The sequence below is a fragment of the Arabidopsis lyrata genome (assembly GCF_000004255.2).
Source record: "Arabidopsis lyrata subsp. lyrata unplaced genomic scaffold ARALYscaffold_4, whole genome shotgun sequence".
NCBI lineage: Eukaryota > Viridiplantae > Streptophyta > Magnoliopsida > Brassicales > Brassicaceae > Arabidopsis > Arabidopsis lyrata.
The window spans coordinates 9,819,665-9,837,396 of NW_003302552.1; the positions used below are offsets into that span (position 1 = coordinate 9,819,665).

Sequence of the window (17,732 nt, forward strand, 5' to 3'; positions counted from 1 at the left end):
CCTTGTTCGGAAGATGTGAAATGATGTTCCTGTTGGCATTAGGATACGCTGAGAAATACCCCGTTTTCTTCGATGAACTTCTCACGCTCAGAAGCTCATTTAGTTCAGCAACTCCGATAACGTAACCGGCCTCCGCCGCGATTGTTATAATTCCAAGAATAGTACGGAGAAGATTGGGGGTTAATTGAGGAAGAGCGATTTCAAGAGCCGCTAGGTATAAAACTAGGGCTTCGGGAAGAGGAAAGGTCAGCCCGCAACCCTTGAAATAAATCTCGTACACACAGAAGTAACCATCGCGATGGTTCTCCGGGGATTCTGTGGGGGAAGCTATTTGTGCTTCCGCCATAATTTCCGGTGGAATCCGGCAAAGCTCTTTCAACCGCTCGAGGGATTGAAGAGTACAAGTGGACCTATAGTGCGGACCGGCAATATCATCAGAGCGGGTGCACTCGTCATTGCTAGAACGCCTCTCATCGAAAGACGGAGACTCGGGTCTATCGGAATCGGAAGTCATTGGGAAAAATGAAAAATTCAAGATCCGGCGAAGAGAAGTTTTTTGTGAAGAAGAGAAGAGAGAGTTTTTGATTAAAGTACAAAAGTAAAAGAAGAGAGTAATGGTGAAAAGAAGTTACCTCAAGCTAATGATGAAACCGCCTCGGAAGTCGTGTGGGAAGTGGGAAGGTTTTTCCCGTTTTAATAGTAATTAATCAATATACGGTCATAATGATGACAGATGTCACTCGGTTAAAAATGGCTAGTGCCGAAATTAAAGGAGTGATGAGATTTTCGGCGGGAAATCAGAAAGATTCTCGAGCCCAATCTTTGGCCACTTGAGCATTTAAAGTCCTCCGAATTGGGATAGCACTTCGAAGAACTTGGGGGGCTAATTGTTGGTGTCGGATCCCGCACCAGAAGTACGAGACCAACCAAAGATTGCCACGTAATCAAGATAATGGCCCATAAAGGATGAAGCCCATTGGACCCGTGAGCCGAAGGGATGGTCGAAGTGGTTGTCACCATTTCGAGAATCCGAAGTGATTGCACTGTGACACGAGTTCGGTGTAGAAGACACGGATAAGTCGGTTCAATGACACTTGGGCCAAAAGAAGCGAGGCCCATGAAGATCAGAGTCAACTCAAATTCAAACGTTGAGCATTAAAATCGAAGAATCAAAACGGACACATTTAAGAAGGAATAATTGTACTTAATTACTCATTTTAATGTCATTTATCATGTATAAATATGGAGGCCAATGGCCATGTAAAGGGGATCTTCCTCTCAAGAGAAAAATATTATAGCAATTTACAAGTTTTTACATATTCATTTTTGTCCCTCAAGAATAATCTTTCCTACTTAATAAAATACTTGAGTGTGTGAATCCGACTTCCACATCCTTTATGTTTCTTGGCGAAGGCATAGTAAGGAAAGCGTTAATCTGATTAGGATTAGCTTCTATCCCTCTTTCCGTGACTATGTACCCCAGGAATTCTCCGGAAGGCACGCCAAAGGAACATTTAGCGGGATTTAATTTCATTCCGAACTCGTTCAGAATTTTGAAACATTGCTCGAGATGTGTGATGTGCTCGGATTTCTTAAGAGATTTTACAAGCATATCATCAATATATACATCCATCGTTTTGCCCAAATGTTCTGAAAACATTTTGTTAACTAAACGTTGGTATGTTGCACCGGCATTTTTTAGACCAAATGGCATAACTTTGTAACAATAGATTCCTCTCTCTGTTATGAAGGATGTTTTCTCTTCATCTTCGGGATTCATCATGATCTGATTATATCCAGAGAATGCATCTATAAAAGTTAAGAGTTCGTTTCCGGCTGTTGACTCAACGAGCCGATCGATATGTGGGAGAGGAAAGCTATCTTTCGGGCAAGCTTTGTTAATGTCGGTGAAATCGACACATACTCTCCATTTTCAGTTTTTCTTTTTGACTACCATGGGGTTTGCTAACCAGTCCGGATATCTCACTTCTCAGATGGAACCAATTTTCAAAAGCTTATCGACTTCGTCATTGACTGCTTGAGCTTGGTCTGGACCAAGTTTTCTTCTTTTTTGCTTTATTGGTTTAAAACTGGGATCGACGTTTAAATCATGGGTAATGATACTTTTGTCGATTCCATGCATATCTTTCGCCGACCAGGCAAAAGTATGTTTGTTTTCTTTTAGAAATGTTACCAACTGATCTTTGATTTCTGAATCTAAAGTAGTAGTGATTTTTACTTTTCGATCTGGAAATTCGGAATCAATTTCAATTTCTGTGGTAACTTCACTTGAACTGAGACCACTTGGGTAACGCGAAGTGATTTCTTGCTTAGCGTTTATCATTAATTGCTATTTAAGCTTTAAACGATGTCCCATGAGGTAGCAAGATCGCGACGTTTCCTGATCTCCACGAATGGTTCCGATTCCTGCAGGAGTTAGAAATTTCACACACTGGTGATAAGTTGAAGGTATAGCCCTCATTTGATAAATCCACGGAGTTCCGAGAATTATGTTGTAAGCGGCCGGACGGTCGAAAACAATAAATTCTACAATTTAGGAACCCCTGCGGCGAGCACTGGTAGTTTTATGTTCCCCAAGGACATAGATGTATCACTCGTGAAAGCTACTAATGGTGCCGGTGGACCGATAATGTCAGCCTTACTGATTCCCATTCTTTGCAAAGTGCTTAGAAATATGAGATCTACCGAGCTTCCAGTATCAATTAGACACCTAGTTACTTCGAAGTTCGCAACATCTAAAGTTATCACAAGAGCATCGTCATGAGGTCCTGTTAATCCTTGAGTGTCCGAATTGTCGAAAGAGATAGAAGGTGTTTGTTCATTTGACTGGAAAGCCACAGCGGTTTGAATTGCTGCTGATTTCTTGTGCCTTTTGATTGATCTGATCGAATCTTGGCACAATTTGGATCCTCCCATTATAACATTGATCCTTTTCTTAGGAGTGTTCGGAGTTCCGGGCCCATTGGGCTTGTGTTTCTTTTCAGGAGGATTGGACGCTTCAGAATCTTCTTTTTCTTTATGATAAGATTCCATAAACTCTTCGATATTGAAGTTAGCGAGCTCTCCAGCTGCCCACAGTTCGGTGAGGTGCTTTTTGAGTACGCTGCAATCTTTGGTGGAATACCCATTTACTCTATGAATATCGCAATAGGCACTCTCATCTCTAACCCAGGTATTAGAAGAATTGTATATTCCTTTGTTTGGGGAGGGTTTTCCTACGGCATTAGTAGCAGGATTAAATCCGAACCGTTTTTGATCTTTTGGTTCGAATTTTTTAGTCGGATTTCCAACAACCAATTTTGCTGGCCGATGCTTTTTAGCGAGGCTAAGCTTTTCTTCTTCCGCCTCCATCCAATTAGTAGCTCTGAATAAAGCATCTTGGATAGTGCTCGGACGATTGACGATGATCTCTTCCCGAAATCGGGATTCATGCCAAAGTCCGTTCCTTAAAGCAGAAAGGGGAGCAGCGTGTGATACCCCAGGAATGTTGGCTATCATTTCTTTGAATTTAGCGATATATTTGCGAAGTGGTTCGTTCTGACCTTGGGTTAAATTCCATAGATCTGCATCAGAGGTTGCCTTTTCCATAAACATGGAATACTGTTTTAGGAATGCAGAGGACAATTCCTTAAAACTATCAATAGATTCAGGCTCCAACTGAGTGAACCATAATAAAGCCGATCCGGATAGATTCTCAGAGAATAGTTTGCAATATCCGGCATCTTCCTCGTCTGGTTCTAGATCAATTCTGCCAGCAGCGATCTGAAAAGCAGCGAGGTGATTTTTAGGATCACCTTTACCATCGTAAGTTGGTAATTTGACCTTTCGAGAATCTTTGATCCGAAGGTTCGAGATTCACGAAGTGAAGGGTGTTCGTCGAGTTTCTTCGATTACTCGATCGATCTCAGGTGCCGAACTGGTCGCCTGATGAAACTTCGACTTTATCTCATCAAGCTCTTGACGAACTTTGACGAAATCATCGGAAAGGATGACATCAGGTTCTTCCTTCGTCAATAGCAGGATTGCCCTGATTTTGGGGATTTCCATCCCCAGTTGGATTGGACCCATCTCCTACGATTGTCTGATTGCTAGTACTAGCAGGACGGCCCGTAGGAGGAGTTTGAGTGCTCTCGGATCTGTTTAGTGTGGGAGTTTGGAATAGCCTGCGCTGATACGCTGTCGTTTGTGCTGAGGACAAATTATCTAAACAGCTTGAAACAACGTTCTGCGCGTTTGACAAATTTGTTTGAGTATTTTGAACACTCGTTAAAGTTTGCTCGATTAAGTTTAACCTTTCACCAAAAGTGGCGTTGGCACTAGCGAGTGTACTCATCTGATTGGTCAGATCGGTGGTTGACTGAGTAAGCGAGGCAATTGCATTGCTCAAAGCTTGCTGATCAGCCATAGTTTCTTGGTTTGAAAAAGAGAGATTTTGAGATCAAAGAGTTTTGCGGTAAATCCCCACAGACGGCGCCAAAATGTGGATGTAGGATTCACACTCGATTGTCTTTAAGTATTTTTGTGGAGAAAAACTCTAAAATCAACAAATGAAAATATGGAATTGAAAAGGGAAGTAACCAAGAAACTAAATAAAGCGAAAGAACTTGGAAAAAAAAAATCGTAAAAAGCTATGCAAAATTGTAAAAGAAAAAGTATGTTGTATTGCTTGATCGTAAGAGGAAAAAGTTTTTCTCCCCCCAAACACACGCGTTTGAGGTTGTTTTTATAGAGAAAACATGATCAATACGGTCATTTACTGCTCATAATTGCATTGATCCGCATTAATCATGTAGATTACAATTTAACCGAAACGGCTTGAATTTGAACTATCTTGGGCTTCGCGTGGATCTTCCGAACCCTTTCTTGTTGACTCCGAACTCCTGCGTCTTGACGCTACCGCGAACCTAGAGCAATATTCTCCTCGCTTCGGCCTTCTTTTATGCGAACTATATGTTGAATAAGAGCAAACTCCGTACTGGTAAAGATCGAGCTCTTTAATAAACTGAATCGAACTTCCGACAGGTCGAGCTCGATTCTCGCAATGAAACATCTAGAAATCCAAGAGGATTATTATGTAATAATGACGTGGATAGATCCAAGTGGATCCTACCGAAGATGTGTGGGATCCGACCCCAACAGAAGACATCTAGACGAACTAAGACCTACCAAAGCAGCCAAACTCTGAAACCTATGCGAAGGAGAAATAGAAAAGAGAGGCTGGGGCATCAGAAGCTACCGGGTCGATGGCAAACACCAACCAAAGCTGGAAAACTAGCCACAAAGCTAAAGAAATCCTCTCAATTCAAACTTCGACACACGAAAACGACACGCACAGAGAGGACAGAGGCTTCAGGCGTGTGGGAGTAAGTTGTCCTCAAGGCGAACAACCCGACACAAAGAAACCCGGAACTCTGGCAGACACGAGCCGAAACGTGGTGGTTAGACTAAGAAATCTTAGAAAAAATGAATCCACGCAAGGAAGAGAGACGACACCATGGCACAGCCAAGGGAAGTACGCTCGACCACCAGAAAACACCAGGATGAAGGAGATCCAGAACAGATCTACAAACAAAATTTTGCTTCGCCGCCAAAGATGCGAAACGCTTGGACCGGAAAAAGAGAGCCTCCACCTTGGTCCATCACCGTCTACATGCAGTAGAGGGAGAGAGCAGGAGATTCCAGCCACCAGAAACCGGCCGTTGCGCACGGTGGACCTTCGACACTAACCACGAGAAAACAAAGTTGATTCAACCCTTCAGAATCTTCAAGTACAGAGGAGAAACCAGACCAAAGTAACCTAGAGCCCTCTCACGGCAGCGGTCGCAACCAGACACCAGAGAGGCAAGACGCGGCGGAGCTAGGTTTGTCGCAGAAAATCGTTTCGGGGGAGAAAATTTGGGGGCGTGCCCTAAAAAAAAACATTTATTGTGGTTCAAATTTATCTTAATAATTTTAAATTTTTATTGTGAAATATTAAAATAAAATATACTATTCAAATATAGACAATATTATTAGTTTGTGAAAAACAAATAATTGAATAGAGTATTTTTCAACTAGATTTTGTTGGGATTAAAATTTAAAATTATCAAATTTTATCTTAATAATATAATCGCTAACGCTCGTATAGCCTTGGAAAAATCACGTGTGTTTGTGTGGCTTGGAGAAAAGTAGAAGAAAAGAGAGTTAGAGAAAATTGAGGGACTGTTAAAACTATTGAAATAAAAAGTTAAGTAAAAGTGTGATTGGACAAAACTTGGTTGTTGGCCAATCCCAGCAGACAGACCGTTGCCATATTGATGGGTCCTGGCATAAGACAGAGGCTAGAAATGGACACGGATGGATTGTTTACTATGGAGGAAGATTGTTGCATTTAGGACTAAAAGGCTTGCGTAGAAGTCTTTCCCCCCTTCATGCGAAACTAGAGACTCTTTGTGGACGATGAAGTGCTTATTAGCACTCCCTACGAGCATCCTCATTTTGACGGATTGTTTGGATCTTTAGAGATGACTTCTAAGCCAGAGGAGTGGCCTACTTTTTCTACAGAATTGAAGGATTTTGACTATTACAGGGTTTCGTTTTCTACTTTTAGTGTTAGACATATCCCTCGTAGTGGTAATACTTCCAATGATCATTTTGCGAAATGTGCAAGAAGTTGCGGCATCTGTTTTTTTCATGTAAGTTCGACGGTATCCGATTGACTCTCTCTAGAAGAGAGTTATTTTCCGTAAATTAATATATGGTGTTTGATTGGCAAAAAAAAATGTAGTGAAAGTCTTTACAGCATATCGCCAATCTCCCATCTTGATTTTGGTTTTCATCCTAGAGTTTACAAGTTTTTCATTAGTGATTATGGTGATAAAATGTAAAATTCGATTATAGTTTTACAAGTTATCAGATACTTTAGTCACTTGATTATTCATCGATCTGATTAGCCTAATTCTCTACCAAACGTCTCTCATATCACTTAATTCGATTATTATCTCAACACTCTGCTAAATCCTCAATCATCCTTCTTTCTAGTCATGTACTAAACTAAAAAGTTAATTTCAAAGCATAATAAAGTACAAGAAAAGTTGGATCCCTAGTAGTAAACAAGCATACATTTTGAGAAAAAGTGAGTCAATGAGGATACACGTCTGATTTAGCTGTAATGTTGGTACGGCCAAAGAAAACTCACCGTCCTACCACATCACTAAACAACTACGAAATTTCCATCTTATTGTCTTTATCAATTATTATTATATTCACTTTAATTTCTTATTTTAATAACAAAAAAAAAAGTTCAACAAAGAATAAAGAAAAAGTAAATTGCAACTTATTCATATATTCGACAGTAACGAAAAAGAAACCCAGAAGAAAAAAAAAAATATCTCTCTTGAAAATTCTCCTTTTGCAAAAATCATTCAGTGAAGCAGAATCATCTTCTTCTCCAGCTTCATCAATCTCTTTGTTACTGAAAAAATTGTTTTGATCGGAAGGATCTGATTTAGTTTCTATGTCTTCGATGTCGCTGTCGAATCAGATTCCCGTTTACTCTCGGTGACCTCTGCATCTTCTTCCACTTTTTTTCCAGTTTTCTGATAACTTTTCTCAGATGAGAAGTTCCAAGTTACTTCTTCTCAAGTTCTTCTTCGTCTTCTTCATTTTGACTTCGATTGGTACAGTATCTTTCTATTGTTAAAAAAAAAATTCTAGGTTAACTCCTATTTGAATTCTACTCAACTCTAGGATGTTTGGTTTTGCTAATTTCGTCGATTGATCAAACATGGTTAGATATTCGATGTTATGATTTGAATTTCTTGGTTTTTCTGATGAAATTGTTACTATTAGTGGTAGTCTCATGGATTCTTATTTGTTTTTTGTTTTTTTTCTGTGTAGAGTTTCAAGTGGATGGAGCATTTGTTGGAACTTATGGGATAAATTATGGAAGGATTGCGGATAACATACCATCTCCGGATAAAGTAGTTTTACTTCTAAAGCAAGCTAAAATTCGAAATGTGCGTATATACGATGCGGATCACACTGTTCTTGAAGCTTTTAGTGGAACTGGTTTAGACCTTGTGGTTGGACTTCCAAATGGGTTTTTAAAAGAGATGAGTTCGAATGCTGATCATGCTTTCTCTTGGGTTAAAGAAAATGTTCAGTCTTTCTTACCCAAGACTCGGATTCGTGGTATCGCGATTGGGAATGAAGTTCTTGGAGGCGGTGATTCTGAGCTCGCGGGAGCTTTACTTGGTGCAGCTAAAAATGTGTACAATGCGTTGAAGAAAATGAATCTGGAGGACACGGTGCAGATCACCACGGCTCATTCGCAGGCTGTGTTTTCTGATTCCTACCCGCCATCGTCTTGTGTTTTTAAGGAGAATGTTGTTCAGTTCATGAAGCCACTGTTGGAGTTTTTTCAGCAGATTGGCTCTCCTTTCTGTTTGAATGCGTACCCTTTTTTGGCGTATACTTATAATCCGAAGGAGATTGATATCAACTATGCTCTTTTCAAGCCAACGGAAGGCATATATGACCCGAAAACTGATCTACATTATGATAACATGCTTGATGCTCAGATCGATGCTGCCTACATGGCGCTGCAAGATGCTGGGTTCAAGACGATGGAGGTTATGATCACTGAAACTGGGTGGGCTTCTAAAGGGGATTCAGATGAACCTGCAGCAACACCGGAGAATGCAAGAACCTATAACTATAACCTCAGGAAGAGGCTTGCAAAGAAGAAAGGGACACCTCTTAGACCAAAAACGGTGCTCAAAGCCTATATCTTTGCATTGTTCAATGAAAACTCAAAACCGGGCAAGAGTTCTGAGACACACTTTGGACTTTTTAAACCTGATGGAACCATATCATATGACATTGGATTCAATAGTCTGAAGTCTGATGCTCCCAAGTCACTCATTTCATCATCAAAGGTATGAAATTCTGTAATTAAGGAGGTCGTAGTATACTTGTAATGACCATATCCATTATGTATGATATTTTGCTCTTTCAATCTCATTTCCGACTTTGTTCATATTCAGGGTAATGCATAGTGACCATCGTATGTATAAATATCTTCTGCGTTTTGTTGCAGGCAGCTTGTTACTATGTGATCATCTCTGTCTCAGTTTTCCTCTTGATGATATAAATGCGGAAATGGTGTGAGCTTTGACGATAGGATCCTCGGATTTGGTCATACATTCGTAGCAATATAATATATTAATATTAGGGTTGAGAGGCTAACGAAATGGTAGGGGCACAAATTTACTGCAATTCTCATACATGTAGCCAAGAGATATCCACTAAAGATATCACCAGACATTCTCATATATACACATCTTATGTAAAACAAATCTAATACATAAATTTGGGTCTCTGCTTAGATTTTTTTGAATTGGATACTTGGGAAATTAATGGATATCGAGGGATTATGGATATTGTGTTTCTGATTAGTCTACGCGATTTACATCGGTTTCAGATTATGAGATCATATTCAAATCTTTCACAATCTTACAAGCCTCTGGGTTCGGCGTCACGTGTAATACAAGACTGGTTGTGTGGAGCTACTGTAGAGGATAAAAATAGGTGTCAGTGAGAGTGTCGTAAATAGTGTTGGGGGTAAAAAGATCCTAATGGTTTGGGTTTTCAGTTATGGAGAGTCTTCAGCCTAAAGAGAAGCGCACCCTCATTAGTCTATTATTCTCTCTCCCTCCAAACACAAACATACAAATTCCGCAATGCTCATAACGACAAAATTCAAAAAATGTGGTCCTCCTCTGACTGTGTTCTTCCCGGACCACCGAGCCGAAGCAACCTATCGGCAGCTGACGTGAGCCCTTCCGGCCTATTGGCATTTGCCTCTGGTTCTTCTGTCTCTCTTGTCGACTCGCGCTCTCTCCAGCTCATTTCCTCCGTCTCTCTCCCGTCTCCCATCTCTTGTGCATTTTCTACGGTCACCTCTGTTCGTTGGGCTCCTGTTCCTGTCCAGCGTGATCTCTTCTCCTCTGATCTCCTTATCGCTGTGGGTGATCACCTCGGCCGCATTGCTCTCATTGACTTCCGCCTGCGTTCTGTTCGTCTATGGCTTGAACAAAGTTGTGACAGTGCTAGTGCTAGAGGAAAGATCCTTGGTTGTGGTGGCATACAGGACCTCTGTTGGGTATTGGCTCGGCCAGAATCCTACGTCCTCGCTGCCATTTCCGGTCCGTCTTCTCTCTCGCTCTACACGGATTCAGGACAATTATTCTGGAAGTACGACGCATCGCCTGAGTTATTATCATGCATTCGTTGTGACCCCTTTGATTCCCGCCATTTTTGTGTCCTTGGCCTCAAAGGGTTTTTACTCTCTTTGAAACTTCTTGGGATAACAGAGAATGACGTCCCTACGAAGGAGTTTCAAATCCAAACAGATTGCAGCGATCTACAGAAGCTAGAAGGGGAAGGTGTTGCTACCAGTAGCCACTCAACGTCTCCTGCATCAACCGTTTTTCCTCTCTATTCCGCAAAACTCTCTTTCTCACCGCATTGGAAACACATCCTCTTCGCCACCTTTCCCAGAGAGCTTGTCGTGTTTGATTTAAAGTATGAAACAGCCCTCTACGTAGTAGCATTACCTCGTGGCTACGCCAAGTTTGTAGATGTTTTGCCTGACCCAAGACAGGAGTTTCTATACTGCCTTCACCTTGATGGCAGGCTCAGCATTTGGCGACGAAAAGAGTGCGCCAGGAAGTTCTCTTCTCATCTTTGTTCCTCTCTGTTGTCTTTTCTTAAGGCATTCTGTTTTTTTTTTTTTCTTGCTTTTGCAGAGGGGAACAGGTCCATGTCTTATGTGGACTCGAAGAGTTGATGCCGACGATTGGTAATTCTGTACCATCACCATCTCTTCTGACTCTTCTAATCTCCCAATTGGACTCAACCCTCCAGAACATGAGGACTACTCATTCAGATGCTGTTTTGGATAGTTCAGAGCTCGAGATTTCGTTTGATTTCAACAACGATGCTTTTCTTCGTTTCAAAACACATTTCATATCTATATCCGATGATGGTAAAATATGGAGCTGGATCTTGACTTTCAGTGGAGATGAGGATTCTAATCCTCAAACTAATGATAATCTGCTAGAGAGCCCAACTAATGGCAATCAAGATCTCCCTCGTAATATATCTTTCGAGGTCTATGATGGAATTGGAACCTTCTTTGCTTATCTTTCCCCTTCCTTATTTCTGTGTTTACATAAAACTCATTGATACAGATCACATTAGTTGGACAACTTCAGCTTCTATCGTCCACAGTGACTGTGCTTGCAGTACCAACCCCTTCCATGACCGCAACATTGGCTCGTGAGTTGCATCGACAACTTGTGAATTTTAATATAAAATAAAAAATGAGAGACTCAAGCTCATGGATATGAATATATTGTATGAAGGTGGAGGGAATTTTCCTGCTGTAGTAGTTCCTCTTGTAGCTTTGGGAACAGAAGCTGGCACAATTGATGTTGTTGATGTGTCTGCAAACGCAGTGGCAGCAAGTATCTCTGCACACACCAGTACTATAAGGGGTTTAAATTGGCTAGGAAATTCGAGAATCGTTTCATTCTCTTGTAGTCGGGTAAATAAAAATTCATTCCATAAGATCCTTAATAATCTTTGTTCGATTTTCCACTACATGAACACTGTAATGTTGCTTTGGTGGTATCAGGTGAGTAAACGAACAGGTGGGTATATTAATAAGCTCGTTGTCACATGTCTTAGGAGTGGCGTCAGTAGAGGCTTTCGAGTTTTGCAAAAGCCAGAGCGAGCTCCTATAAGAGCTCTGAGAGCTTCATCTTCTGGGAGGTTGGTCTCTTTATTTTTTCTAAGGCTTCACCAAGAGATAAAAAGAGTCTTTGACATCTTGTTTTCAGGTATCTTCTTATTTTGTTCCGTGATGCTCCAGTAGAAGTATGGGCAATGACTAAAAGCCCTGTGATGGTAAGTTAGGTTATTACAAGTGATGGAAATACTCATCTTAATTATGATGAAATGCCATGGGTTTGTAATTATTACTATGACTTGTACTTTGATGTAGCTTAGATCACTAGCTCTCCCTTTCACAGTTCTGGAATGGACTCTCCCAACTATTCCAAGCTTAGCTCAAAAGAGTCTTTCAAAGCAGCCTTCGATGTCTTCTAACCAGGAAACAAATGCCACACCAGATGACATTGGAACTCCAAAAGCATCAGATTCTAGTAAGCGATTTTCTTTAACAATGTACTCATCTTACTTTGAAACTTATGACAAAAGAATTGCTTTCTAACAGAAGATGTAGCTGCTGATGCACTCCAAGATGATGCTTCTGAAAGTTTTGCATTTGCACTGGTAAATGGTGCACTTGGCGTATTTGAGGTGTACGGACGAAGAATTCGAGATTTCAGGTTGCTTTTCAGGGAAACATCCTCATAGTTTTTTATTTTATTTTTTCATACTCTAACATGTTAATTCCAATTATTTTGTTAGACCGACATGGCCGGCATCTTCTTTCATCTCTTCTGATGGGTTAATAACTGCTATGGCCTATCGCTTACCTCATGTTGTATGTACTATGCCTCTTGATGTTATCTCTGGATGTTTTTGAGAAATATCTTAGAAAAATCACTTAACAGGTTACCGGTGACAAGTTAGGGAACATACGATGGTGGGATGTAGCATCCGGTAACTCCTCTTCATTTAACACCTGCAAAGAAGGAATAAAGAAGATCAAATTTTCACCTGTCTTTGCTGGTGATATTAGCAGAGGACGAATTACAGTGCTATTTTATGACAACACATTCTCCATCTACGATCTCGTAAGATTTCTTGTAACTTCTAGACGTTGGTATAAGAGGTCTCATATTCATAAGTCATACCAATGGTCTAGTTAGGCCTTTTTCACATAGCTTTACTGGTGTTGTTTATAAACAAGTTTGTCATTCCATAGTTAAGCCATGGACTTTGTATCTTTATTCCAGGATTCACCAGATCCTTTGGCCATTTCTCTCATGCGGCCTCAAATTCCTGGCACACTTATTCTTGAACTTGATTGGCTGCCTCTGCGAACTAGTAAATTTGACTCGCTTGTTTTATGCGTTGCTGGAACTGATGGTAGTTTTCGCCTGGTGGAGGTTCATGTGTAAGTGATGTATATGTTTTCCATTGTATAACCTTTACAATAGATTGTGAAGTTAAGAGGAGAACCCTCTTGATGCTCCTTCATCTAATCCATACAGAGATGAAAAAATGACAGCCCAAATATCCTACACAAAACCTCCCAAGGAAAGATTTCGTCCTGTTCCTTTATGCACTCCTACGCTACTCCCTACACCACATGCCCTGGTAAGGTTAACAACTTATGTTTGATTTTGAGCTGATCGGAAAGTACTTTAGCTTACAGTCAATTTGTAGGCGCTGCGGATGATCTTGCAGCTTGGCGTAAAGCCATCTTGGTTCAACACTTCTAGTACATGTATTGACAAACGACCACATTCTATTCCGGCAAGAACTTCATCTTCTAAGGATCTTCGCAGTTTCATGATAGATTTCCCACCAATCGGTGACCCTGCAGTGCTGGAAATGTTTCTTAAAGTATTAGAACCATACCGCTCAGAAGGTTGCGTTTCATTGTTATTTCTTCTCCATAAAACATTTTGTATGCCTTTTCATGTGAATGATGTTTTCTCTCTTTTTTTTTTCTGGTAAAAACGTTCGAAATGATGATGGATAAAGGCTGTCTTCTCGATGATGAGAAAGCAAAACTATATTCCAGTCTAGTTAATAAGGGTTGTGCTGCAAGATTTGCTTTCGCGGCTGCAATTTTTGGAGAAACTTCTGAGGCACTTTTCTGGCTACAACTGCCCTATGCCATGAAACATGTAGTCAACAAAACAGCAACTAAGTCTTCGAAGAAGCATTTTGAGGAAACAGCTACGCTGAGTAAAACTTCATCAAAGGGGCCATCATCTACAGGATTTGAGAAGAATGGTTCTCTGGTAAGTTGTACTGTGGAATAAACTAGAAATTTGAATACCTTTTATACTGAACCCTTATGAATATTACAGAGTGAAGGTCAACTGAGACTAATGGCTTTTGAACAAAACGATTTATGGGTATGCGCTAATGAGCGAATCCCGTGGCACGAGAAACTGGAAGGGGAAGAGGCCATTCAAAACCGAGTACACGAGTTAGTCCTCAACCCATTCCAGACTGACATTTTATATTTGAAGATTTGAGGCTAACATACTTTGTGCTTTTGATGAGCAGACTTGTATCAGTTGGAAACTTGGAAGGTGCGGTGAGTCTGTTACTCTCAACTTCTCCAGATAGCACCTATTTCTATCCAAATGCCCTACGTGCTGTTGCTTTATCTTCCACCGTGTCAAAATCCCTCGTTGAGCTAGCGGTGAAGGTAGTAAGATGCCATATTTCATCTCTACATGGTGAATCACAGAACCTGACTTTTTTCCGTGACATGATTTCCATATGAAGGTAGTTGCAGCGAACATGGTAAGGTCAGACAGATCACTTTCTGGAACTCATCTTCTATGTTCAGTAGGAAGATACCAAGAAGCTTGCTCACAGGTTAGGTTTTGTTTAAAACTTTTTAGAGAAAATCTTAACGAGGCTTCAGATCCCAAGATTTGCTTAATGTGTGAGTCTCTACAGTTACAAGATGCTGGTTGCTGGACGGATTCTGCAACATTGGCAGCAACACATTTAAATGGATCTGACTATGCGAGGTGTGTCGTGTAATCTTTACCTATATCAATGGTGAAGTTGGTAATCAAATCAAATAACTCTTGACTTGAAACTCAGGGTGTTGCAAAGGTGGGCAGGGCACGTCGTGAACATTGAACACAACCTATGGAGGTATATATATATATATACACACATCCCAACTAATCCTTCCTTTTGATATAATGTATTCCATAGAAATGAGGATACAAGTATCTTAATATGAATTTTGGAATTTCAGGGGTGTGATACTATATGTAGCGGTAGGAGCGTTTGAGGAAGCTTTAGCAGTATTTCGCAAAGCTGAGCGGCCAGAGACTGCAGCTATTTTCGTTATGGCTTGCCGAGAAACTCTAGCAGAGAGTTGGAGCATTGATTCAGAGAATGAAGATGTGATGGCAGTTACTGAAAGCTATGCGTTGTATCAGAGGAAGCTGGTGCATCTATGCATGGATTCACCTTCATCTTTTCACTGATGTCTTGTGCAATTGACTACATGTGTATACTATATTATACAAGGTCAGTCCTTAACTAGTTATCTTATTTAGCAATCGTTCTGTTGAAAGAAAATGAGATAAAGCTTACTTCTTGTTAGACCTATGACTTCGAATGTTTGCATTTTTATTATCCCTGCAGGATACATGAAAAATAGTAGTGGATGTAAGTACAACCTTCTGAATCCAGCGGAGGTGCTTTCATGCGCTCTCACGCTTTTCTGAAGAGATCTTGAGATGAAAAAGACAATGTTTAAGATGAGGATATTTTCAAGTTTTTGAGTTTTAATAAACTTGTTTCTGACTTCTTGAATCAGGATGAAAATTGAGCGTTTGTGCTCTGCTCACTCCAGCTTAAAATCACACCACCCGGGATGATTGTCTGAATCCGTTAGTCTGGAGCTTTGATCATTGTGAATTGATGAAAAAAAAAACTATTATACTATGTTCTCTTCTCTTAACGATCACTACAATCTTTTAGTTGGTTATTAGTATGCTGAAGAAAGAAATTGATGAAATAGAACTAAAGACTCACACTTCACTCAACTTCAGGTCGAACTTACATGCATCAAACTGTGTGCTTTCTGGTGCAGATCCTGCTATGACTGCATACACAACATCAACAATTGGCGATAATAGAACCCAATTAACAAAAGAAGAGAGACAACAATTGATTTCATGGGAAGATAATTGCAAAGGACAAACTACACAAAATTGAAACCATAAACACATAAATCTAATGCTTTAGCAAAAAAAAACAGTAACTTGCAAGGGTTTCCAAACTTAAGCCAAAATTTTGGAGATAGAAATTTTACAGAAAATCAGTAGAAAAGGAGCTTCAAGTCCTCAAGGCTGAGACTAACAAAGTATATATCAAAATCAAGAGCCAAACTTCATTTCTGTTGCAAAAACAAACCTATTCAATTGCTACGATATACTCCAATGAATCTCTCCAAGAATGTACTACTTAAGATAATACTAGTAGTAACCTGAATTTCTTTCTAAAGAAGATTGTCTAAACGACGCGAGATTTAGAAAAACAGAGGTAGATTGAGACTGAAGCACCAACAGAGACTACCATCAGTCACTGCAAGGATCATTAGAATATAATTACTTACCACAACTTGTAGGGTTTGGAAAATTACATCGAACTCTAATAGGAATAAGATGGTCATGGACCATTGAGTATTGTACATGGGCTTGATTAGGTTTAGCTCAGAGATTAGAGAATAATCTCGTCGGCCCCCTCTGCTCTAAACAATTTCTACTTAGCCTCCGTTATAAGAAACAAAAGTTTATTTGTTTAATTTAAATCAGAAAAATAGTAAATGGCCAAAAAAATATTGGCTTCTCGACATAATTACGGACTCAACCTAACTTTGGATCTATATCCATATTTGTTGGATCGAGTTTTGGATCTTTTAATTCCCAATTATAAAATTCAAGCCCTAACCCTAATTGTCTTTTTTTTTTTTTTTAATCTTTTTCTCCTTTTCTCTCTCGAAAACAAACTGACGAGCCTCCATCGTTCTTCTCTGGGAGACATCTTCTCTCACCGCCGATAAAACTCCTCTTCTTCCCTCTTCTCTCATTTGCCGACAAAGGATCCGCCGACAGACCTACTCTTCTTTTCTCGCCGATCCCAAACCAAATCCACGTTCATCCGTCCTTTTCTTTGTAAGATTTATTTTTGGAAATCAAGGTTTCTTTTGTTTGAGTGTGTTTAGTTTTGATATATGGATGGATTTTGTTGGGTTTTGAGGATCTTGATTTGTGGATGGATTTTCGGATTTCAATTTGTCTTGTTTTCGGATTTGAATTTTTGGTAATCTTCCTTTGAATTTGTCCAAATTTTCGATCTTCAATTTCTCTATTTCTCGGATTTGAATTTTTCCCTTAGATAGATTCAAATAGTGTTTATCGGATAAGTTTTTTGAAATTTGTTGAAAACAAACTTTATCCCTTAGACTATCTACATTGCTTTTGATTTTACAACACCCACTTTTTTCTTTTTAACATTCCACATCATCTTCTCTCTCTTCCACATCATAATTCAACACCTATATAATTTTTACTCTCTACAATAGTTTTATTTAATAAAATTACAACACCTTACCCCACAATTTTTCTTTTCATATTTTTCATTTTATTTATGTTTAAGTTTTTTGTGATTACATATTATTAATCACAGTTAATATCAAATGAATCTAAAATAAGTAAAAAAAAATTATAAGATAATTTTTGTTTTTATTTTATATATCATTTTGTTTTATTTTGTAAATAATAAAAACGAGAAATACAAATAGTCGTTAATAAAACACATACATTGACGAGAAACTTAAAATGCAATACAATCAGCACACAACACAAGTAAGGAAATACTCATAACTTAATTGATACAATAATCTCAACTCACAAACTTATAAATCTCATTCTCCACCGAACATTTTCCTTTGTGCCCATATGTGTTTGACTAGATCTGCTTGAAGT

General features: G+C 39.6%; 2 protein-coding genes and 1 long non-coding RNA gene across 3 annotated transcripts; 2 read left to right on the forward strand and 1 right to left on the reverse strand.

The window, feature by feature from the left end:
- The first annotated feature begins 7,352 nt into the window (after positions 1-7,352).
- Positions 7,353-9,400, forward strand: LOC9315058 (glucan endo-1,3-beta-glucosidase 11). The gene is made up of 3 exons (XM_021028419.1): positions 7,353-7,679; positions 7,900-8,939; positions 9,101-9,400. Exons 1-3 carry the CDS (start codon positions 7,616-7,618, stop codon positions 9,152-9,154), a joined length of 1,158 nt encoding a protein of 385 aa, XP_020884078.1. The 5' UTR covers positions 7,353-7,615; the 3' UTR covers positions 9,155-9,400.
- Positions 9,401-9,522: 122 nt separating this feature from the next.
- LOC9315059 (WD repeat-containing protein 11) lies at positions 9,523-15,477 on the forward strand. Its single transcript, XM_021028418.1, has 21 exons — positions 9,523-10,722; positions 10,812-11,175; positions 11,256-11,343; positions 11,430-11,611; positions 11,702-11,838; positions 11,907-11,973; positions 12,071-12,230; positions 12,302-12,416; positions 12,499-12,574; positions 12,645-12,827; positions 12,990-13,150; positions 13,248-13,353; positions 13,423-13,627; positions 13,744-14,006; positions 14,076-14,197; positions 14,278-14,422; positions 14,503-14,595; positions 14,680-14,753; positions 14,830-14,883; positions 14,990-15,267; positions 15,385-15,477. Exons 1-20 carry the CDS (start codon positions 9,770-9,772, stop codon positions 15,222-15,224), a joined length of 3,783 nt encoding a protein of 1,260 aa, XP_020884077.1. The 5' UTR covers positions 9,523-9,769; the 3' UTR covers positions 15,225-15,267; positions 15,385-15,477.
- On the reverse strand, positions 15,165-16,242 carry LOC110229151. Its single transcript, XR_002332595.1, has 3 exons — positions 16,159-16,242; positions 15,334-15,847; positions 15,165-15,253 (listed from the first exon to the last, which is right to left on the reverse strand). It is a non-coding gene; the product is annotated as an uncharacterized LOC110229151 (long non-coding RNA).
- Between the last annotated feature and the right edge of the window lie 1,490 nt (positions 16,243-17,732).

Bases quoted from the DNA above. Each gene is read 5' to 3' on its own strand.
- LOC9315058 (XM_021028419.1), top strand. From the start codon at position 7,616: ATGAGAAGTTCCAAGTTACTTCTTCTCAAGTTCTTCTTCGTCTTCTTC. The intron at 7,680-7,899 runs GTACAGTATCTT...TTTTCTGTGTAG, and splicing joins CTTCATTTTGACTTCGATTG to AGTTTCAAGTGGATGGAGCA. The intron at 8,940-9,100 runs GTATGAAATTCT...GTTTTGTTGCAG, and splicing joins CACTCATTTCATCATCAAAG to GCAGCTTGTTACTATGTGAT.
- LOC9315059 (XM_021028418.1), top strand. From the start codon at position 9,770: ATGTGGTCCTCCTCTGACTGTGTTCTTCCCGGACCACCGAGCCGAAGC. The intron at 11,344-11,429 runs GTGAGTTGCATC...TATTGTATGAAG, and splicing joins CATGACCGCAACATTGGCTC to GTGGAGGGAATTTTCCTGCT. The intron at 12,231-12,301 runs GTAAGCGATTTT...GCTTTCTAACAG, and splicing joins TCCAAAAGCATCAGATTCTA to AAGATGTAGCTGCTGATGCA.